This window comes from Bactrocera dorsalis, chromosome 1, assembly GCF_023373825.1.
Source record: "Bactrocera dorsalis isolate Fly_Bdor chromosome 1, ASM2337382v1, whole genome shotgun sequence".
NCBI classification, from domain to species: domain Eukaryota; kingdom Metazoa; phylum Arthropoda; class Insecta; order Diptera; family Tephritidae; genus Bactrocera; species Bactrocera dorsalis.
In genome coordinates this window covers 102,560,299-102,584,987 of record NC_064303.1, presented here as the reverse complement: position 1 = coordinate 102,584,987, position 24,689 = coordinate 102,560,299, and the positions used below count along the sequence as shown (strand labels likewise).

General features: G+C 35.9%; 2 protein-coding genes and 1 long non-coding RNA gene across 5 annotated transcripts; 1 reads left to right on the top strand and 2 right to left on the bottom strand.

Annotated features, from left to right (window-relative positions):
* Positions 1 to 41: 41 nt before the first annotated feature.
* LOC105231255 (myosin-VIIa) lies at positions 42 to 5,332 on the bottom strand. 2 transcript variants are annotated; one of them, XM_029552411.2, is made up of 10 exons: positions 5,138 to 5,332; positions 4,638 to 5,038; positions 4,380 to 4,584; positions 3,880 to 4,281; positions 3,707 to 3,817; positions 2,812 to 3,650; positions 2,587 to 2,749; positions 1,125 to 1,490; positions 329 to 1,057; positions 42 to 264 (listed from the first exon to the last, which is right to left on the bottom strand). In XM_029552411.2, exons 1-10 carry the CDS (start codon positions 5,156 to 5,158, stop codon positions 88 to 90), a joined length of 3,414 nt encoding a protein of 1,137 aa, XP_029408271.2. In that variant the 5' UTR covers positions 5,159 to 5,332; the 3' UTR covers positions 42 to 87. The 2 variants fall into 2 exon arrangements, with proteins under 2 accessions (XP_029408271.2, XP_049316027.1); XM_049460070.1 differs by having other exon boundaries at positions 2,587 to 2,743.
* Positions 5,333 to 5,912: 580 nt separating this feature from the next.
* Positions 5,913 to 6,536, top strand: LOC125779280 (uncharacterized). The gene is made up of 2 exons (XR_007423253.1): positions 5,913 to 6,147; positions 6,209 to 6,536. It is a non-coding gene; the product is annotated as an uncharacterized LOC125779280 (long non-coding RNA).
* Positions 6,537 to 9,879: 3,343 nt separating this feature from the next.
* On the bottom strand, positions 9,880 to 23,093 carry LOC105231165 (unconventional myosin-VIIa). 2 transcript variants are annotated; one of them, XM_011212310.4, is made up of 6 exons: positions 22,462 to 23,093; positions 14,142 to 14,408; positions 12,922 to 14,049; positions 12,711 to 12,852; positions 12,210 to 12,583; positions 9,880 to 11,544 (listed from the first exon to the last, which is right to left on the bottom strand). In XM_011212310.4, the coding sequence occupies exons 1-6, from the start codon at positions 22,483 to 22,485 to the stop codon at positions 10,450 to 10,452; spliced, it is 3,030 nt and encodes a 1,009-aa protein (XP_011210612.2). In that variant the 5' UTR covers positions 22,486 to 23,093; the 3' UTR covers positions 9,880 to 10,449. The 2 variants fall into 2 exon arrangements, with proteins under 2 accessions (XP_011210612.2, XP_049316040.1); XM_049460083.1 differs by lacking the exon at positions 22,462 to 23,093 and adding an exon at positions 15,984 to 16,049.
* Between the last annotated feature and the right edge of the window lie 1,596 nt (positions 23,094 to 24,689).

Sequence of the window (24,689 nt, the reverse complement as noted above, 5' to 3'; positions counted from 1 at the left end):
CGACTCATATCTCATCTGCAAAACCACCCGATTAAGCACTACTTTTACTATATTGCGTTATGTGTATATATATACCCCATATATTCTCTATTTCTCTTTAAAATATTTGATATAAGAAGTAAGCAAATCATCCATTTTGTAGCCTTGTGTGGTAGTACAAAGCAATTTCGAAGCACCAATCATATTACCAAAACGCATATGAAAGTATGTATTGCCTGAGCTCCAGAAACTTAAATCGCCATAACCGTAAGATTGCAGTATATCCTAGATATACAACAACAGATATTACAAATTAAATATACGAAGAAACATATTTTATTTCACCCACCTTCATTTCTGGATGAATAATGTGAAACCCACGCTTATTTATTGCAATCAATATAGTCTCGGGCAAATTCTGGTCGCCACTCTGTTTCACTAAAAAGAATGTTGAACCAAACATTTGCTGCGCTGCTAAATGGCTGAGAAAACGTTGTCTCGCTTCGCACTCATCGACATGCTCCTCCAACAGGCCACTTACACATTGTATTATGCGTGGACGCCATTGGGTAACCTTCAAAAGTATTATAAGATCTTCGGGCACCAAATGTGGCAACACATCACCGATCTTATGCAGATGAGTTGAGCTCGTGCCAAAACCAACTACGTAAATTAAACCAGCCATTGTGATCGCCAAGTCTGTATCCACTTTGTAATAGCCACTCAAATATTTGGGAGCTTCTTGTGGATAGTAAAATATCATATCGGCATTACGATCCCGACCGGGCACTACATTAAACCAGAGTTTTTTCATGAAATACAGTTGATACTGTAATGCAACTTGTGTCCATGAGCGACTGGGTAAATTCAACTTCATCCACTCCTCCAATTCGTTAATGAAATCGAAAGCGAATTCCGTTTCCGGCATGGAAAATACTTTATTGCCGATCTTCACAAAGAGCGAAAATCCCTCGCAAGATTTGAGTTCAAAACGTTTTCCAATGTCTTGTGTGATGTGCGCAGCGCGTGTAAAGGATTCAATTTCAAAAGCTTCCACGCTACCATCCGGAAAGTATATCTGGTGGGGGAAAAGTGGCGAAACACCAATTAATAAATGTTTTAGTTATCAATGAGTGTGTGTGCACCTTATGATAAATATGCATGAACCGCTGCTGTATCCCCTCCACTTCGATGGCATGTGGTGGTCGTTTGCGCTGTCCATTGGCAAGCGTACGTTTCAAGCGTTTTAGCGACTCCGCTGCCAAGACATGGGTGCGTGTGTTTAAAAACTTAAGCAGCTCTTTCATAACCAATGAGCTGGGGTACATGACGCCCGTCGCTAAATACATCAGATCCCAACCGCGTTCCTCACTATGTTGCAAACGGTTGGCCGTCAACTGTTTCATCAACTGGCAGTAAAGCTCATCGCAGAGGGTTTCACACTCTAAAGCGGGTTTGAAAATTAAATCGGTATTTATGCTTTGCTTACCATGTGGCGTGTCACCCATGTACTGAAAAAGAGAAATTATTACAATTAAGTCTTAATTGAAGTTAATTAGTAGGTGGCTGAAGAACAGATACAACTTTTTGGTATAGCAATCGAAAGATAATACAGTAATAAAAGTCTAGTGTTCATTATCCATATATTTGTCTATGTCTATTGCGGATTTAGGCTTAATTCTCTAATTTAGTCAATTAGTGAAACAATTAGCTAATTTACTTAATGAAGTAGCTAAAAACTGATACCCACTCTAGTGCATATAGTGCATAATTGAGTCAATTAGTGAAACAATTTGCTAATTTAATTGTATCTATAAACTGATCATCACTCTAGTGAATATGGGCTTAATTGGCAGTTCCTTAATTGAGTCAATTAGTGAAACAATTTTTTAATTTACGCAATGAAATGTTTAAAAAGTTATCATCACTCTAATGTATATAGACTTAATTGACAATTCCCTAATTGAGTCAATTAGTGAAACAATTTGATAATTTACTTAATGGAGTATCTGAATATGATCCTCATTCTAGTGCGTATAGGCTTAATAGGAAATTCCCTTATTGAGTCAATTAGTGTAACAATTTGCTAATTTACTCAATGAAATGTCTAAAAAGTGATCATCACTCTAATGTATACATATAGACTTAATTGGCAATTCCCTAAGTGAGTCAATTAGTGAAAAAATTTGCTAATTTACTTGACTGATCATCACTCTAGTGCCTATAAGCTTAACTGGCAATTCCCTAATTGAGTCGATTAGTGAAACAATTAGCTAATTTACTTAATGAAGTATCTAAAAACTGATACTCACTCTAGTGAATATAGGCTTAATTAGTAATTCCTTAATTGAGTCAATTAGTGTAACAATTTGCTAATTTACTCAATGAAATGTCTAAAAAGTGATCATCACTCTAATGTATATAGACTAAATTGGCAATTGCTTAATTGAGTCAATTAGTGTAACAAGTCGCTAATTTACTCAGTAGAGTGTCTACAAAATCACTCTAGTGCATATAGACTTAATTGAAAATTCTCTAATCGAGTCAATTAGTGAATCAATTTGCCAATTTACTTAATTGAGTATCTAAAAACTGATTCTCAAATACCTTCAGAATATTGTAAAATATTACAAGCGCTTTTTGGAAATTCTCCGGATAACGTAAAAGCACTTTCAGCAGTGGCGCCTTCAGCATGTTGTATGAATGTCGCCACAGCTCATCATTTGTGGACTTCACTGTATGCAGTTGCGCCTGTGTTGGCCAGCTGGTGCTAAAAACCACATATCAATCATTCAGATATAAAAATATATATTTAAAGTTAATTTTACTAACATTATCTCATCACGAAAATGTTCTGCTGCGAATTTTCTCAGTGTATGCATACGTTGGCGCTGTATTGTGGTATATTTTACCAATTTTAAATTTCGCCGGTGCAAGCTTTCAGCGCTCTCTTTGTATAACTGTAATAACTTTTCTGTCGGTTTCACCAGCGTTGCTAGAACGCTTACCACTTCCACTGGAAATTCACCCAACTCGTCATTACAGATGCCTGGCAACCATCGCTTCTTACCCGCCATTACTTGCGCACCTGTGATGTCAGCATCGAATTGCACTAGATCACCTTTTAGTAAGAATAAACGTCCTTCACGCTCTTCCAATGCTGGCTTGTAATCCTCAATGGCAATACCGTACTTCGAGCGTTCTTTGAGATTTTTCAGCATCAAATTGATCAACTCCACGATATCTGCCGCGTCATAACATTTGAAAGTGAAATTTTCCTTCTGCACAGTTTCAATATGCAGCTCACTGAGATTCGAGCTCTCAGCTGAAACACATGTCACCTGGCACAACTCAGCGTAAGATAGTTCAGCCAAGACTTGCTCCGTTTCGTCGACAAAATAGACACCATTCGAATTGATGGCTATAACTACATTATCTGTTATGAGTTTCGGTCCAGCCGTGCGTACAGCTTCAAAGTATCGTGAGAAATACATAAACCAAGTTAGTTGCGCAAACAAACAGATATCCTCCATGGCTTGTTTCGGTGTACCGGATTTCACATATTCATTGGCGGCAAATGTTTCCATTATGAGCTCTTCCCATATTCGCAAGCTCTCACCGGCTGTCAAGAGATTATTTGGCACAAAATCGGGTATTAGTTTACGTAAGACCTAAAAATGTATGATTTCAGTGAATTATAACTGGTCTAAAAATTTAAGATGCTTACATTACTATCCATATTTACACCCTGTTCCACGTAATATTCTAATGCACAGATCATAGCTACATCTTTTTCGGTGCGAAAGCGATATTCACCAAAGTTGAGGCCACGCGTTATCTGAAAAATGAAAAGGTTAGAAAGTCGGAAATACAAAAATTGTTTTAGAATTATATTCCCACCTGCTTATAAATTAAATATGTAGCCAATGGATCCACACTTGGATCGTACCAAGCACTGAACATCTCTTTACGCAAATACAACTTCCATAGCGCATTCTTCTCATTCTGACCTTGTTCCTTAGCATACTGTTCACAATTGGAGATAGCATCCATTATGTGTTCATTGCCATTACCGAGTGACATGACTTTATCGAAGATTGTGATGACAATAGAGAAGCCGAAACGATCCAAGAGTCCAATATGCTCCGCTAACTGCTGCACTGCTTCCTTAGCTGTGGAAGCTGAGTCCACCTGTAACTTCTTCATGTTGCCGTCGGAAAGAAATACATTTAACGTGATGGCGGACTGATTGCGGGTTGCCTGTAACTCTAGCCACGATGGTGGTTGTGTGCGCGGTCCATTCTGTGACGAAGGTGTATGAGATATGTGATTAAAATTAATGAAGAAAACGGACAAGAAGCTCTATGTGTCAACAAACGTATAATTGCGGAATTTAATACCTTTAGCGTTCGGTCCAAACGATTCTCGCAATACGGCGCATATAACATGGGTCCATGCTGTATAAAACAACGTAGGAAATGCTCAAAATGTTTACCAGGCGGAAAGCAGCCTATGCAGAGAGATAGTAGTATCCAGCCCTTAGCGAAAGAAGTACGATAAGGATTATTGGTTAACTGTTTACAGATTTGTGCCAAAATCTCATCTCTGAAAACATGAAAATATTAAAATATTAATCATGAAAAACACAAAGCTTTTACCTCAGAGTGGGTCGCAGTATGCCGTGTCCAATTATGAAATGCAGCTTCTCCAAGTTACTGCTGCGCACATTCAAAACTTGTTCATAGAACTCGATTTCCTCGGCATTATCTAGTGTCTTACGCAATAGATCCGGGAATTTCGTTTTGCGCTTTAATGTTGTTCGTATCAAACGTTGATGTTTCGATTCGGTTTCGTTTAACGCAGTGACTGCCGCTTGAAACTCTTTATTTTGAGCGGCACTTTTCGAGAGTTTCATTGTTAAACGTTGCATAACGCTAGATTTGCCCACAGTGCCTACAAACTCTTTAGCAGGATAATTGAAGTGAGTGCTTTCAACGTCCTCTTCACATTTTGCCTCGGCCATGTCGCCCATAAAACGCAATATCATTATCCAAATGGCCTGTTGTCGGCGATACATGCAGGACAAGAGAAGAGTGCAGAATTTTATAATTAAATATATAACTACGCCGAAGAGTTAACTCAAAGTCATGGTACTTACTTTGGCGGCAATATCATCCATAGGTAAGTCATGTTCAAGTAACGTTTTCTTCAGCGGCTTTGTGCTATGATAACCCGTCGCTTGTGCGTTAAAGTAAGTCGCAGCGAATTTCGCAAAGCTATACTCCGATGTATCGATCGTGCCTGTTTCGGGCTTTGGTATGCGTATCGTACCACCCGAAGGCAGCGCACGGCTTAGCGGCTAAAAAATAAAATACTTTCATTGGAAACTATAGGCTATTAATTAGTGGAAAATAATTTCATCGAAGAAATGGTAATAAATAAGTGCTTGATCTAGACTGGATAAGTTCTGGAGATATTTACATAGTAAGGTTTTCGATACTGGAATTTAGTTAAAAATGAGATACTTTAAATTAAAATTTCTTAAGTGGAATATTTGAGTGGAGAACGCGAGTTTTTGGTCAGAGCTCGGTTGTATCTAGGTTGACTTTAGTTGTTATTCCAAGCAGTCAGAACAGCAGTTTTCGATTCGCAAAGCGTTGGAGAGTAGCCAATCAAATAATGTTTACGAGATGTTGAAATATACAGGCAGCACTTGTGGTATATTATCAAAATATCACTTTAACATTTCATCATGCTTGCTGGGTTATTCATTTACTTATTCTTTAGACCAAACACTCCTTTTACGCCTCACATTTTATAACAATCCATTTTACACTAGTGCGCTGTCATTCTAATAAATACTTTTCGATAAACCTAATCCACTACTGCCGCCTATTATTTCAACTGCCACCTAGTGAAATATTTACCAACTTGTATTTAGATAAGGAGCGGTGGCCACTGAAGGTAGTTGCAGGTTTTATCAGCTCAATAATTTGATATGGGTGCTAATAAAGCTTTGTTATATGAATGTGGAAATAATTTATTAAAATTTGTCGTATTGAACTTCGATTTAAATTGCTATCCGTGGTTAGTTTCTGTTCGATTCCAGGTTGATAAAGGTCTCCAAAATCTATTGTACACAGAATTGATGGAGGAAATATATTAGAAGTACATTCAGGCATACTATACATGCATATAACCACTTATTTATAAGAAATACTTTTTTTAGGAAACACAAAGGTTTAGTTGTTTTATTCTGAGCAGTAAGTAAAAGTTCGGCGTGAGTGCAAAAATGCATGATATTCTTAACAAAGTAAGAAAGCACTTTGTTAAGTATTTCACAATGATTTTTCAAAAATATGGAAGGAAAAGAAAAATATTTTCAGTGTCTAGTGGAGAAGCGTTTGCAAATGAAAAAAATTGAAGGATGTTTATAGGAAGCTGAATCCCATTGGAAACGAAAAATAAAATAACAATGAAAGGAAAAAAATACGGACGACCTGTGGTCAGGAATAGGAAGGTTGAATTTTTAACTAATAAATAATAAAAAAATTATATATTGATTTGAATTTTCGCTTACAAAAGAAGAGTTATTATAAGAATTCCCGCGGAATCATTGCAAATGTCGGAAAATGCTTACAGTGATTCAGTTTTATCAAAAACACAAGCCTACGGGTGGTACAAAGCCTTCAAAAACGGTCGAGAGATCGTTGAAGACATGACTCGCTCTAGACGACCTTCGACCTATTAAAAAAATAAAGATATGTTTCTGGAAAGCCAAGAGTTAAAGACATGGCAAGACAGTTCAAATGATTTCTTGGATATTTTGTCCCAATAAAGCAAGTTTTTTTGTTTTTCAAAAATATTATCATAGAGCAGTTTCTTCGGACATGTTTCATCGTGCAAATCCCGATCCCACATTCATGGAGATCATAATGACTGCTGATGAAACATGAGTTTAACATGCAAACAAATCAGCTATCAACTATCAAACTATCGTTTTCAGTCTGAGCAGGAGTCGATCGAAGAGATAAAACAAAATTCGTTGAAGGAGCTGAAGACCATCCCCAAAAGTGCTTATGAAAATGGTTGCGAGGCCTGGAAAAATCGTTGGCATAAGTGTATAATATCTGGTGGGAATTATTTTGGAGACGAACAGTTAAATATTTTGCGTTTGATTTACAATTTCTGGGTACTTTTTGTTATAATCTAGAAAGAACTTTTTTTTAATTTTATTCAAGTCTCTTTTCGAAATTAAGCTTCATATGTTCATACTCGTACTATCATTTCGACTTAAGGAAAAAAGAGAGGAGACGCCAACGGCAAATTTGTATTTCTGGTGGAAAAATATCGCGAATTGAATTTGTTTGGTCATTACTACAATGACTTGCATGACTTAAAATGTGATTATCAAAAATTAATTAAAAATTCCTAATTTGTTAAAAGCAATTAGACATTCAGATAATTGATAAATAAATTTGTAAATAATTAGCATTAACTAATATAAAAAGATGATAACTGCCAGAAACCAACAACAATTGCGAATAAATGGCAAAACTACTAAAACAAAAGCAATCCGAAAGGTTAAAACTCTAGTCACAAATATGGTGGAGAGGGAGGAGGCGTAAGTGCAAGTGCAAATATATTGTACATATGTAAAGATATAAAAAATGATGAAAATCTCTGAATAAAAATGAATTGACGTAGAATTTGTTGTCAGGGAATTTTTGAATAGGCGTATTCTAGCCTAGAGGTTTGAATTTCACTTGAAGTGTCGAAAAAAATTTCTATTTTTCTATTAGTTATTTATGAATATTACCAGAATACAGGAAAAAATAAAAATATTTTTTTTTTTTAATTTCCATAATTAAAAAGGGCGTCTCCAAACAATTTTTTCACAAAATGGACCTGCTTGTGAAAAAAAAAAATAATTTTTGTACCACTTTGTTTGGCGGTTTCGAATTTATTAAAAATAGTAATAATTGAAATTTGACTACATAAATAGTTCCAGACATAGACAAGGTCATAAAGAAGAGTCTTTAAAAATTTTTATGAAAAACGCTGCAGTAACGGGTGATGCAAGTAGAGATAATTTTTTTTTACAGATCAATCAAGTGAGTTATGTTTGTTCAATATTGTTTGGTATTTTATCATGAAAAAACTTACGCCTGAACAACGGTTAAAAGTCGTTTACGAAAATTTCCGTTCTATAAAGACTATGCTTAAGTTATGGACAACATAATCGGCCTACTGAGCGTATTATTCACAACACCATCAATCGCCTTGAGACGCAGCTTTTATTAATGGATAATATTCGACCGAAAAGGCAACATTCAGGACGCAGTGAAGGAAATATAGCAACCGTAGCTGAGACGGTACACGAAGACTGTGGAGAGTCCGTTCAGAGTCCATTTGACATCGCTTCGCTCTATGTAAACAAGTAAAATTGCCACATTTGAACCCAAGAGCAACCTAAAGAGACTCAAGATCTGTCATTTCATACGGAAAAAACAACGGTTTGGTGTGGTTTGTGGGCCGGTGAAATTATTGGTCCATATTTCTTCAATAATAATGCCGGTGAGAATATATCCGTCAATGGCATCCCTTATCGCACTGAGATAACCGAATATTTGATGCCTGAAATTGAAACTCGTAATCTCGGGACATTTGGTTTCAACAAGACGGCACCACTTCGCATCAATCAATGGATTTATTGAGAGAACACTTCGGTGAGCAGATAATTTCACGTTTTGGGCAGGTCGATTGGCCACAAAGTTTTTGTGATATCATACAGTCTATACGGACAATGTCACTTCGAATCAGGCCTTAGAGCGAAATATCACGATTGTCATTCGCCTGTTACCAGTTGAAAGGCTCGAAGAAGTCATTGAAAATTGGGCTCAAAGGTGGACCATATAGTCGCATCCAACATTTGAAAGAGATAATTTTCAGAAAAGAATGAATGAGTGTTTTGTTGAATTATGATAAACATTCCCCATTCAATTTAAAGTGTATGTGTTTTTCTTTAAAAAAAATAGGGGCCTCGATTTGAATCATCCTTTATAACTTGAGATATCGTGGGTATCGTTTAAAAAAAATGAGATTCGAGAAAAATCCGTTTAAAGCTGCGCAAATGGGCCGAGGTGGTTGAGATGTCTGGTCGATAAAATAGTTCTATCTCCGAAAAAATTTTAATTTTGAAAAATCTTCATATTTATATATAGTTAAACTTTGAAAACTAAAAAAACAACGTGTTTGTTTTATTTCTTGACTAGAATATACAATTAAATTTAATTCAATTTTTACTGCCGGCATCGCAAACAAATTAAATAAGAAATAAAAAATGTGTTTTAGAAAATCGTTGATAAAATATATCATGTGTATTTACTGTAATATACTGAGCACAGCTGTTTAAAAATATTTGCTAAAATATATCAAGCAAAAAGTCCGTATATTAATTTTTTTCAAAAAGTAGTTCAGCTTAGCGGCGAAAAATATGAAAACATTACTGTAAAAATACTTTAGCACAAAATTATCCGCCATTAAATTCGAAGGAATTACGGAAAAAATCAATAAAAATGCAACTAAAAGCTTTCAAAAGTATTATAAAAGCTTAGCTCGAACACATAAATTATAGTGAATTTGAATGGAACATATACAAAAAGAAATTTGCATTAACAGATTTTTTCTTTCTAACCAACAAATGTACAATTTTTTCAGTTAATTGCCAGCTATAAATATTTAATTTTAGATTAAAAGACATTAGCCTACATTCTTCTACAAAAGCACCAGCATAAAATGCATAAAATTCCAGCTATTTCTTACAACAAGAAACCAAGGCAGCACACCACTACAACCATATTCTAACAATTTATAAGAATAAACACAACAATGATAAACTATTATTGCATAATAATGTAAAAAATGTTTATTTACAAACGTCTTAAGGCACAATAAAATATTTAAATGCATTCTAAAGCAAATTGTTACAGGCTTGTGCACAAATACACGTAAATGAGTCAAAACAATGCTTAAGAAAAAACATTGCTCTACAATTTTCATATTTTGCAGCAGCAATGCTGCTGTCAATTAACATTTAGCACTAAGCTTAAAATTATTACTAATATATAAATGGCAAATATAGGCTAACTACTTTATGTATGTACATAGATGTGCAAGTGATAGTTTCAACAACGTTTGCTAACGGTATTTCATAGGTAAAGTGTCATGAGCATGAAATGAAAACCGGCGGCTACAATTTAGGCCACACAGCAACAAATTATTACTATACAATATAGTACAATTCTTTTTTATTTAGACTACAAATGTTAATAGCATATTTTCAGGCGCACTCGTTTTCCATAAACAATAAAAAACACAATTTCGTTATATACACACGCCTTCTAGCCAACTATGTACAGCGTCCCAAACACACTTAAGCACTAATTGCGGCGCACAACTAATTCTAGCTTATAATCTCGTTTGATTCGACAATTTACGGGCTGGTGGCGCCTCATAATAATTCACCGGACGTGATAGCAGTTTAATGGGTATATTCTTTTTCAGACGTAATTCGCGTTCGAACATCAACGATTTCTCTCGAACGTTCGACACGACGGGCGGACTCACATCGGCATCGTCGAGGAAGCCAAACACGTCATCCACAATCTGCTTCGACGACTCCAGATCGATGTAATTGTCATTGGGCACTTCTTTGGTTTGACGCTGTGCTGCCACGGGCATGCCATTAACGCCATTAAAGCCATTGACGCCGTTCTTACCATTCACCGCCAGTCCGCCATTCATGTGCGCCTGTGTGGCTATTGGAGTTGTGTGCGACGTCGGTTTTGACGCCGTTGTCGCCACTGCTGCGGTCGCTGCATTTGCGCTGAGGCGCGACTGTCGCTCGCGCTCGGCCTGCTGGTGTTCGAGTGCTTGTCGTACTAGTAATGCTTCCGAAGCGCGCAACGCCTGCATATCCTTGTGACGCTGGCGGCGCTGTTTAAATGCCTGCCGTGCCAAATGACCGCGACAGTAAGCCTGCAAGTGGGTCATACGACTGCGCAATCTGGTGAATTCATGCGTCAATTGCTTCTGTGCAATACAAGCGCCCAAGCGATGGAAGCCCTGTCGCGCAATGCGGAAATCGCGTCGGTACTTATAGGCGCGCCACACTTTCTGTATGACGAGCGCTGCTTCACGGTAACGTCGCAGCTGACGTCGGAAGAGTACGCGCCGAAAACCGCGTTGTATGGCTATGATGGATTGCAGTACTATGCGCGCACGCTCCTTCTCCAGGTATGTATCGTCAACGTCTTTCAGGAATACTTTCTGCCGACCGAACTGATAATCAGCCGTGGCGGGTAGTAATTTTTTGCATATTTGCTCGGTCACTTGTCGACAGTCGATGGTGTCGGTTGGACCGAGCTTCGGCAGCAGTAGGCGATAGCGTTCCACGAAGTCCTTGTAGCTGTGACGTATGGGGTAGCCGGCGTGTCGTATGCGTGCCGTCTCCATCATGCCGGAGTAGCGTAGCTGGCGCACGCAGAGCTCGCGGTCAAATAACTGTAAAATGCAAGAAATTAGGAGAGCATATTAGAGAAAATTGGTTTAATAAAACTTTACTTTAAGTTTATGTTAAAAATATTTAGGTTTGGACCATTTTATAATGTTTTCTAATATACAGGGTGGGTCCGGAAAGTAATAGGACTGATTTTCTTCCGCCACACCGACTGGATTCGGTAGAGGGCGTTCCTATCTAACGAACGAGCGACTGCGGCTCAAACATTTTTGCGCGACGTGTTTCAGTGAGTGGTGCAGGCCGAAAATGCAGCGTTCTTTAGAGGTGCTTCCGCAGCCGCCTTACAGCCCAGATGTGACCCCCTCGGACTTTTTTTGTTTCCTTACTTGAAAAGGCCGATGAAAAGCAAGCATTTTGAGACGACAGAGGGGATCCAAACAGTATGCACCTCGACTCCCATTCCGCGGAATACCTTCCGTGACGCCTTCAATGCTTGGAAATCGCTTCGGCAGCGCTGCATCGACGCAGAAGGAGCCTATTTTGAAAGTTTTTAAAGAATTGTAGCAATTGGTTCCATAAATTTTTCTGAATCGACTCAGTCTTATTTCTTTCCGGACAAACTCTGTTTGTGTGAATAGCGCGGCTCACATTTGTTAGCTCTCTAAGTCTCGGAATCTTCTTATGATACAACTATTATAGGTATACTTACATTAGACTTCTTATCCTCATTGGGTTTAATACATCGAATGAAGAAGGGATGTGCGGCAGATAGCGTGCGCATGAGCAGATCCAATGAATTCCGGAACTTAACGGATAATGTCAACTGTTTCTTCATGGTGTCGTATGGCAGTTGAATTGGAAAAATATCTTTGAGGTACTTATTTTTAGATTTCTTAATCATCTCCAGCAGGTCCATGCTGAACGAATCACGATTTTTCTCCAAAAATCCATTAGGGTTGTACATAACCACGCCGGCATAATGTCTTATGCCAAAGAGAGCGGCTTGATTAGACTTAGGTTTGACATATATGGACCGATTGCCATGTTGAACGTGCAGCTTTTCCAGCAATGTGTTATCGGTGCCTATGGAATTTAATTGGAAAATGTATCAATTAGTATTTCAAGAGATATTTTTTTATATAATTTAGAAAAAAAGTGTGAAAAGTGTTATTTTTCCTACGGTTCGTTTGAGAAGCGGATAGCTAATTACCTTTGGGAAACTTCGATTCTTCGTCAATGAGTGACATAATATTCACCGACTTCATGCCAATCAAGTCCAATATCTCTTGGTTATCCTGAAAGTCAATATGTTGCCACTTTATGCTCTCTTGCTCATATTCCGCCTGCTCCATCTATAAATACAAATTTACATAAAAATATTTAGTAAAATAAAATAAAATATTTTCTTACAACCAACTAACCTTAAAAATGTGTCGCACGAAGAACTGCTGCAGATTCTCATTCGCATAATTAATGCACAACTGTTCGAAACTGTTGTCGGCGAAATTTTCAAAGCCAAATATGTCCAGTACACCGATGGTATTTAGCGGTTTCGACGACTTATCCTTCGTATTAATAGTCGCATTTATGCGCTCAACGATGCGCACGAAAATCGCGCCATACAACGACTTCACGAAAGCATCACGTCCCTCAATGACCATTTCACGCGAGAGGCTCGTCACCACACGTTCGCCATGCACGAAAATGGTCTTGTATGTCAGCGCATTAGCCAAGGCTTGCTTCGTAACGCCCAGCAGTGAAGCTACACGCTGTAAACTCACAATATCGTTGGCCTCAGTGGCGTCCATATTATGTACCACCGTCGCCTTGAAGTACATATTGCCGAGATGTAAGATGGCAGCCAATAGACTAAATATGCTCCACACTTCCTCAGCGCCAAAAGAGAGCACCTTCATAGCAGCGCGTATATCAGCGTAATCTTTCGCATCACTTTTGCCCTGCAACTCATGACAGCCACCCTGTGATAAATAGTGGTACTTTGTAGAAGATCTATCCAAAAGTTCGAGACGTGCCAGTTCAGCGTCACTCAGACCCGCCAACATGCTATAGAAAATGTGATAATTGCGCTCGTCGCGCGACTGCGCCACAATACGTGACTTCTCCAAGAGATATTGTTCAATATTCGCACCCTGTATCGTGTCCGCATCCGTGAAACGTATCTCTATGTATTTGCCAAAACGCGACGAGTTGTCATTCCGCACCGTCTTCGCATTGCCGAATGCCTCCAAAATTGGATTGGCCTCGATAATTTGTTGCTCGATCCAAGCGTGTTTGCCGCTAATAGCGGCCAGATACTGTAGTATAAGTTTGGTGCTCTCCGTTTTGCCCGCGCCCGATTCGCCGCTAATCACTATGCACTGATTCATGTGTTCCCGTTTCAACTGCTGGAAGGCGTTGTCGCTGATGGCAAATATATGCGGTGGCAGTTCGCTGATCTTCTTGCCGCGATACTTGGCGATCTCACGATTCGTGTAGATCGGCAGCACTTGGTAGGGATTGAGCGCGATCAGCATGGAACCGGTATAGGTCTAAAAGAAAAAAATATTTAATTATAATTTACTTTACACAAGTATATAATATATATCATATGTGTATGTATATAAATATTTGCGCTACTCACATAAATAAGCTGTTTGGCATAACGCATCTCCAAGTTGCGTAAAATTGCGTACTCCTGCAAATCGCCCAGCGTAATCATATCATCGACACCTTGCTGTGATGTGATATGCATCGCTTTCATTACATCCTCTGCGGGCACCCAAAATTGCTTACCCTCATCATTGGCAATAAGTGTGCGTGCCTTCTCCGTGCGTATGACGCGCGCCCCAAAAGGCACCACAAACTCATTGTCACCGGCATTTTGTGGCCGCACCCACACACATTCGCCCTGTTTGAGTGGCATAAAAATAGATGCGAAAATTGAAAAACAAACACTTCATTATTGATTGAATTTTACAAAGGTGATTTAGGCTGGTTTATATACATATATTTTGCTAAAGGTTTGCTGTTGAAAAGTGCTTATTATATACATATGTCTTAGGCCCTAAATATTTCTGCATGTGTGTATATATATGCATTTGCATATTTATAAGCATACAATATAAACGGTTAGCCATTCAGACTTATTTATCGGTTGACATACTCGAGTTGATCACAGCAATAGACCTCAAAAGCCACTTTATCGACACGAGTGGCTGCTTATACGCCAAGGGGGTTTATGTGCGCTCAACCGCGACTGTTGTCTATATGTGAAGGCATGTATATATTATACTGTTGTATGACTTTAAATAAGCCTAAACGTATAATAATAAATAATATAACAACATTCAGAACTATGCAAGATTTATTGCGACTAGAATTTCATGTGTTTGTGGTTAGCAGCTAAGTAGTAATTTCCTGTATTAAGACATTTATTCATATCAGTTATTGTTATTCAAAATTTGTGTGGTACTTAGAAATTTTCACAAATATTTACATGTATATTTGTGCATACCTAATATATGTACATATTCATAAATATATATACATGTAAATGTATATGTATCTATATATATATGTATCAGAACTTGTATACTTACTGCAAAATTTATCTGCCTAACATTGGTAATTAAATGTTAAGCTATGTTCAAATACAGGATATTACTAATGGGTTTTTAATCTTCTTTATCAGTTGAAATTTAAGAGAATATAATTTGGTATTTCAGAAATGTTGCAAAAAAACATGGTCGGATAATTATCAAAAGAAAAGAAGTTACTTTGTATTTTTATTTAGATTTATATATATGTACATACAAGTATATACTAGGGGTTCCGGCCACTCGTTGCTGTGGTATACATTTTATACTATTGTTCAATACAGTGAAAATTTTATTTACAAATAAAGGCGAAAACGTCTTAGTCGGTATAAGAATCCAAGGGATTGCACTTGAGATTTAATTTTGAATATATTCATACAAATGAGTTTCATTGGAAAAAATAAAGAAGGCTGCTTTCAAGAGTATTCTTTCACTGTATTCTTTATTTATGAATTGTTTTTACTATCCTATCTTCTAAGTTGGTTCAAACTGGACACAGTGTGCTAAATTTTACTAGAATCGGTTGAATAGTTTAAGAGTCCATCGCAGACAAACAACGTGACACGTATTTTCTATATATAAAGATTGCAGTATGCCTTTATAAGAGAAATGAAAACCAGTCGTACATGAAAACAGACGGATTTTGGAATTCATATTCATACAATGTCTCTGTTGTTACAAGATTTTATTGTTTAAATTCATGTTATATACAAAAATCATCAGAGTGGAACAGATGTGCTGAAAAATGTGAGGACTATACGAGTAAGAAGGAAAAATTTTTGTGTTTGATAAAATTTGGTTTTATTATTCAATATATGTTGTTATCTTCGAGAGCGATACAACAATTATAACGACCAAAAACTTTGTCAATAGCATTCTTATAATACCTTTGCTTTAAGCCTCAAAATAGACCTCAGTTTGTGCAATTTCCTCTTCATTGTTGCTAAACTTCTAACCAGCGAGCAGTCTCTTGAGGTCTGAGAGCAGGAAATAGTCACTTGACCAGATTTGGAGTATACGGTAGATACTAGGCAATTCGAAGCCCAATTCATGAAATTTTAACATCATATACATTAATGTTTCATTATCTTGATAAAACAGCAATTTTTTCTTCTTGAAATGAGACCATTTTTTCGCGATTTCATCCTTCCAACGCTCTAATAACGCAAAGAAGCTGTTAGTGATTTCCCCCTTTGAAGATATTCGATAAATTTTATACCATGAGCAGCTTAAAATTCTGATGCCATAAACTTGCCAGCCGTTTTTACGTTTTTTCACGCTTTGGAGTCTGTTCATCACGTGCAGTCTAGCCATGTAGCCATGTTTTATCCATTACCACATATCGTTGGTTTTATCACAATAAAAGAGCTTTAAACACTTCTCAGAATCAGCAATTCGTTGTGATTTTTGTTTGATTGTGTACTAGCGCGGCACCCACTTTGCACAAAGCTTTCGCATACCCAAATATTCATTCACAATATATTCAATCCTTTGATATCTTTAGAGTCTCAGCTCTCTCGAGTAACTTCATTTTACGGGCACCTGAATTTAACTTGGGAATTTTTTGATGATTTCGTGGTTAACACCCTCTTTATGGCGTCCACTGCCTTCAGCATCCTCGGTGCTCATTTCACTCGGTTCAACTAAGCAAACCCATTTTCAACGATGGATTTCCCTAGTGCAGAGACCAGACAATGTTGATCAATCCAAACCTTGGCTTCAACAGTATATTTTTTTTCTTTAAAATGTAATGCTTTAATTTCATACACGAAATTCCTTTTGATCCATTTTTTGTAAACTAACTCAAGCTGCTTCACACAAAATGATATTCCTCATAAACTAGTAGTTCGACACCTATCCAATTTTTATACGTATCTTCTAAAGGTAAAGGCTGAGTAAAAGTCATATAAATTTAATAATAGTAGTACCATCGACTTTTTCTTCCTAGTTGTAATAAAAAATTATTATTTTTTATTTCCAAATTTTAACAGGATAGGAATCGTCTAGGTTATTCATAAGAGAGCTTGGCGTTAGCACATGTTTTAGAGTAACCTTCTACAAACAAGTGTCTAAATTTCACAGTTTTTGCACACAGGATGACAATAAAATATAGTTGTTGAGATAGTTGAACAACCGAGGATATTGAAGTAACGTATTGCAGTTACTGTTTAGCTAGAATCACAAAATTCTTTAAATATATCTATAATTGATATTTAAATAGCAACAATAATTATAATGGCTAACGTTTTAAATTTTCTTATTTTTCCCAAAAGTAATTGATTTATTAAGTGCCCACTGCAGTCACACTGATAACTAACTATTTTAATTTCTTGGGCACCAAATGATTTTACAATGTTGATATGCCAAAATCAATTATAACCACTGATTAGGCATAATGCCATGGTCATGGTAAAATAAATTAATAAATTTTTTAGTACTTTGTTATGTACATACATACATACTTACTTAGATATGGTCATTCACAATTATTAAAAGCCATATGGTCGTTTCTTTGGCCATGGTCGTTTTAATTTTCGTTTCATAATCCATTGAAAGATTACGAAATTTTTCTTGTATTTACAAAAACACAAAAAATAATAGAAAAAGGTTAGTTGCGACTTTACCGAAGTTATAATACCCTCACATGCATTTCTGGAAGCATTAAAGGGTATAAAATGTCATTTAATTTAATTTTGATTGATCAGGATATATGCTATACTGGTGCGATACCAGCGATTCCGACAAATAGCGATAATATAGACCCTATAAGTTGTTTTACTTCTGGGGTTTCTTATGACTTTTTGACCAACTTATTTACCTTTTACGGCGTATAAAAAACTGGCAAAGCATTTAGTAACGATAAAAGTACATGTTTTCTTAGATCATAAGCTCTTCACAGAAATGATATCTACGGGTGGCGTCTGTAATGTTTTTGTACAAACATACTTATGTAGGTATGCGCCTATCAGCTATGTGCATTTTATCTAATGTGGAAGAAAGAATAGACAAATATTTACTGATAAGCATGAAAGCATAAATTTGGTGATTTACGAGTAAAGCACAAAAATGTGAGTAGTTAAATAATTTTATTGCGACTTAAAATTTTTTTCAAAAATAATATATTTTTTTTTTAATTTTTATTTATTTATTTTTTTATTTTATTTTGTAATATATTTTTTTATAATACACAATATCAATTAAGTAAGACAGCACTCGAGCTACTCAGACAATAAATTTTCACAAGCCCATAGCAAACAGCAATATTTACTTGGAGATTTGGCGGAGCAGAACTTAAACTGCCATTCATAGAGGATTATAATTAATTGACATTTACCAGAGAGCTTGTTGGTGCATTTAAAAACGCAAAGCGCTCTATTAAGACACAAACAAATACAGGGTGTCTACTGGCAGGCAACTATAAATAGCACTAGGATGTGTAAATATGATTTATAATTCAATAAGTACACCTGAAACATTAACACAACTATGTATGTAATGCAATTTTTATTTGTTTTACGTTGTTACGTATTCCATTTGACGCAGCGGGGTTTGGTTGCGCACGGCGAGTTGAAAGTACTGCAGCTGCTAAATTACTTTATGGTAAACCAATATCAATAGAAATTGTGGAAAAAGGCATGACCAGCCATAAATAAATAGCAACAAATGCAAAATGAAAGCAGAGATACGAAAAATTACTAACAAACGTAACGCAAAAGCTGATAGCGGGCTGAGATTTGATTGCGGCGATAAGACTGACGAGCGCATCGAAATGGCGACGCCGCAAAACTAATTAAATAACTCAGCAGTGAAAATGTGAGTAATCTAAAAACTTTGCGCGAAATATTGAGTTTTATTTTAGAAATATTTTGTTTGACAATTTTGGCTGCGGCGCCTTTATTTTTAAATTATTTGCAAAATAGGTGTGATGTTAAGTTTTTAGGAGCAAAACGGCAATTTTTGGCAAACAAATCTGCTGCTTGTGGGCAAATAGTTGGGAGTATCTGTGCAGTCAACACGAAACTACGATGACGCCAGCAATAATCACGTACACCTAAGTACCGTAAAAGTAGTTAAAACTAGCAATAGAAATGTAACGAATGAGTGCGAAGAGCTTGACAAGCTAGCTGACAGGGGTAATAATCGAAAATTCTACGAAAAGATGTGGCGAATAACAGATGGTTTCAAGACCGGTCATACTCTTATTGAACGCTCAGAGCGATCCAGTGACTGATGCCCAGAGCATACTGAAATTGTGAAGGGAAGATTTCTCTAGCCTGCTGAATGGCAGTGAAAACATAACCTGTATAAAATATTAATTTGTTAACTCAGAAAGCACTGAGCAATATGAAATCATATTTGTTTGCGCCTCAAAACTAGCGCACATTAAGACGGAATTATGTCACTGCCCTTTTTAAGGCTTATGTTATGTTCAAAAATAAATTATTATTTAAGTTAATAAATTAATTTGTTATCAAAAAATATCTCTGAAGTCTATAAGAAAGGCCTTATTGGGTATGATATAATCTATGTCAATAAATAACAAAATAAAAAATTATTTGGGTTTTTTCGATTTCGTACTTTCGACTTATGATATCAGAGGCATTTTTAAATTAACCTAATTTAGCTGTGATTTAATGCATGTATGGCAAGGACCATTATACATATACTTATACTTGAATATTTCTTTTTCAATGAATGGGAAGTCATTTTTCGTTAGTTGATCTTATCAATGAATAGGTTGCAAGTGTCGCTTACCGAGCAAAATCTCATAAATCATATATTTTTTGGTAAATTATGATTTCAACTTGAAAGCAATCACAGGAAAGCTGTTTTTTTTTCTTATGGCTTTTTACTCACTAACCCTATGCTACTAACGCTTATCTTAAGAGACTACTCTGATTTTATTTTCATATATCGGTGCTGCTATTTATGGTTACATACTTCAAAAACGCTAACGGTATTATTAAAAATAAATTTTAGTGCTCTGCACACACAGTTCCGAAAACAATTAGACTTTATTCAAACACACTTCACGCAACATCTGTTAACAAGTTGTTATTTTTGTACCGGAAAGTAACGGAAAGCGCAAATGAATTACAAAAAAATATTTCTTTGAAGCGTTGTGATTGCCTAAGGTTCTGAAAATATTTTAGCAGTACAGGGTATCACTTTCTAAGTTGAAAATGTATATTTATGCAGTCTCATAAAACGTTTATAACCTCGCAGACAAATATTTAATATACAAAAATTATATATATAATTTTGAATTTTTATTCCAAAACACCTTAAAACCTAACAAGCAGAAAATTTCTTCTAAAATCAACCTTTTTTGTTCACTTTTAGCTATCTTTATATTATATATAAAAATTACGTGGCGCGTTGTTTGTCCGCGATGGACTCCGAAACTGCTGAACCGATTTTAGCAAAATTTAGCATCCAGTTTGAACCAACTTGAATGATAGTATAGTAAAAACAATTCATAAATAAAAAGTTCAGTGAAAGCTCTATTAAATGAACGCTCTATTAAGCGGACATGTCCATTAATCATGCACATTGACCAATCCCATAATTTGTTGATGTTTATTAAGTACAACCTATTCAGCGAACAACTCTATTAACTGGATAGAAAGCCTGGTAACCAGACCTTGAGAAACTGAACGATCAGAATCAAGTCTTTGTATAGAAAACTTTTTCATTTGGCAAGATATTTTCACGAAATTTGGCACAGATCATTATATGAAGAAATAATGTAATCTCCAAAGAAATTTTTTAGATCATATCACTATAGCATACAGCTGCCATACAAACTGAACGATCGGAATTAAGTGCTTGCACGCACAACTTTTTCACTTATCGAGATATTTCCACGAAATTCGGTGTGTATTACTGTCGAATATAAAGCTATAAATATATAATATAAAGCTCCGAAAATGTTGTTGAGATCGGAGTACTTTAGGACACAGCTGTCATATAAATTTGCCGATCAAAATCCAATTCTTGTAGGGGAAACTCTTTTATCTGAAAAAATATCTTCACAAAATTCGGAACAGATTTTTCTTTGAAGCCACACTATTATCTCCGAAAAATTGTAGAAATCGGACCACTATTGTATAGAACTACACTGCAAACTGATCAATCATAATCGAGGTAAAAATTTCTTATACCCTTTTATGCTATTAAAAATGTACGTGTGACGGATATTATAACGGGTGATTTTTTTGAGGTTAGGATTTTCATGCATTAGTATTTGACAGATCACGTGGGATTTCAGACATGGTGTCAAAGAGAAAGATGCTCAGTATGCTTTGACATTTCATCATGAATAGACTTACTAACGAGCAACGCTTGCAAATCATTGAATTTTATTACCAAAATCAGTGTTCGGTTTTTTTTTTTCGGACAAATTTTGTTCAGCGATGAGGCTCATTTCTGGTTGAATGGCTACGTAAATAAGCAAAATTGCCGCATTTGGGGTGAAGAGCAACCAGAAGCCGTTCAAGAACTGCCCATGCATCCCGAAAAATGCACTGTTTGGTGTGGTTTGTACGCTGGTGGAATCATTGGACCGTATTTTTTCAAAGATGCTGTTGGACGCAACGTTACGGTGAATGGCGATCGCTATCGTTCGATGCTAACAAACTTTTTGTTGCCAAAAATGGAAGAACTGAACTTGGTTGACATGTGGTTTCAACAAGATGGCGCTACATGCCACACAGCTCGCGATTCTATGGCCATTTTGAGGGAAAACTTCGGACAACAATTCATCTCAAGAAATGGACCCGTAAGTTGGCCACCAAGATCATGCGATTTAACGCCTTTAGACTATTTTTTGTGGGGCTACGTCAAGTCTAAAGTCTACAGAAATAAGCCAGCAACTATTCCAGCTTTGGAAGACAACATTTCCGAAGAAATTCGGGCTATTCCGGCCGAAATGCTCGAAAAAGTTGCCCAAAATTGGACTTTCCGAATGGACCACCTAAGACGCAGCCGCGGTCAACATTTAAATGAAATTATCTTCAAAAAGTAAATGTCTTGAACCAATCTAACGTTTCAAATAAAGAACCGATGAGATTTTGCAAATTTTATGCGTTTTTTTTTTTTAAAAAAGTTATCAAGCTCTTAAAAAATCACCCTTTAGTTTCGGAACAGCTAACGTTAACTTTAACGTTTTTAGTTGTTTTTGATTTTTTGTTGGCCAAATATGATCAAATGTTGAATTAAACTATCGAAAAATGCTTTTTTATCATATCATTATAAGTTTATTGCAGTATTCGATTTAGGAAAATAGAGAAATACGAGTATAATGAGGTTCACAGCCTTAGCATATCATATATCTATATTTCAAAATGTCTATTATTTACTTACAAGTTCATTTTGAAAACTAGTCATTTTTTCAATACGCTGAAGGCATCAGCACCGTGCCCTTTGAGTATATTGCGGTTATACTTCACTGTATTCTTAAAATTGCAATTAAATGTTTATCAACTTTTTATTATTATCTACCGTTTAACTTTTTTGGCTTTCTGAACACTCAAATTAATTATGCTGACTTCTGCTATTTTTGCTGAACTTCGTTTGTATTTCATTAATCACATTCAATGAGTTGTCTAGCATCAATCAATATTTGTTTCTTTACTTTTTATAAACATCACACTTTTTTGTACTTCATACAAAGATAACAGTATAAAATGGTATTTTATTCAATTGCTTTTAAATTGCGATTTTCAAAGCAATTTTTCATTTCTTTTTTGCTCTGCTTGTACGCGTATTCACTTAAATCACTTTCCAAAAAACAATATTATTTTCAAGAAATCGATATTTCCAATATGCTTATCAAACTAGCGCAATTTCGTAATATACATATATGCCGAATTACAAAAATTACTCTATGTATAAGTATGTTTGCGCCACCGTCGGTACAACGCTACCTGCACACGTTGCGATCAATTTCACGCCGATCCGTAGCCAACAATGCCTCGCGCACTTTTGAATTTCACTCAGTTAAGAATGTGTTTAATTAGTGGCGAAATGAGTATGTACATGTGTGTGCCTTGTCGATATCTTATGAGAGAACGCACATACCACAGTGCTTGATATGTTTGTTGTTGTTTGTTGATGTTATCATTTTGCTGATAGCGATATGCCAAGTTGTATAACATATGAATGGTAATACATATTCAGACAAACATGCGCTTTAATAATAGTTAGTAAGCGCTCAGCGATAATTTTTACGCTCACTTATCACTCTCACTCTCAAAAGAATTTTGGCAGAGTTTTTTGGCGTATATATATGTATATATTTGGAATGCTAGCTTACCAAAAATGTTTTCAAAAACAGTAATAAATCTTTTTACTTCTGTTATAGATTATAACTGGTTTTTAATAAATTTTGTCTAATTAATTTCATAACTTTTTGAAACTCGCAAAAGTGACATCACATCATTCTTAAGCACTCATTTTTAAAGTTCTAAAAATAGACAAATATATCCAATATTTTCAAGTACCTGAAGAAACTACTGGAATTCGCAATGTTGCGAATATACGAGGGTTACCTTTAATATTTCGTTACTTTTTTGTTTTCGCGATTTAATTTCATTTTTATGTCGAGTTGAATATTTTAAGTTACTGTATGCTAATTCTACTCGTAAGTGGGTGTAACATTGAAAAAATATACTTTGAGAGTTGCCTTTCATATTTCGTTCCTTCCTTATGTTCACGATTTAAACTCCATCTTTTAGCCAAAATGAATATTTTGAGTTACAGTAAATTACTCGTATGTCAAGATTTCTAAGTATGTGTAACATCAAACAAATTTACGAGGGTTACCTTTTATGTTCCTTTCTTATGTCCGCGATTTAATTCCACTTTTTGGCAGAGACGAATATTTTAAGTTACTGTAAGTTACTAGTATGTGAAAATTCTCTGAGTTTATGTAACAATAAAGGTGGCAAAAATAAAGATTAAGCTGTGAGTTACCGGATTTCAAAACTAGGGTCGCCATACACCGAAATAATAAGGCAAACTACGTACTCTTAAATAAAACGATTTTTTATTTACCTTGTTTCAAATTCTTAAATAAAGAAATTACTGAGCTTTCACTTGCAATGATAAGTCTTCACTACAATGCAAGAAGCTTTCACGCAATGCTTTCGGCTACAAGCACCAAACAAACTCAAAAAATTACATATAACTCATTTTTAGTATTGACAGCTTTTACAATGAGAAAGGTGATTCGAGCTGCTCAATCTAAATGACTTTCACGTAAATTTCCAACAGCTTTAAGACGTTCATAAATCTCTGAAACATTTTTTGAAGTAGGAACTATAAGTTATACCTCTTAAAATGAGCAAATAAATTCATATAAAAAAATAATTAAATTCCATCACACATTGCTCACCTCTTTCAAAACCACATATGGCATTTTTACTATATTTTTAGGGTACAATCAAACTACTTGAAATATCGACATATTTATACACATACCTACATGCAAACAACAACAAACAAAGAGCAAAGCTGAGAACACTTGTCCATTGATTATCAAAACAATAACCGTTATATGGTAATAAATACGTACTCCAATTTATGGCCAT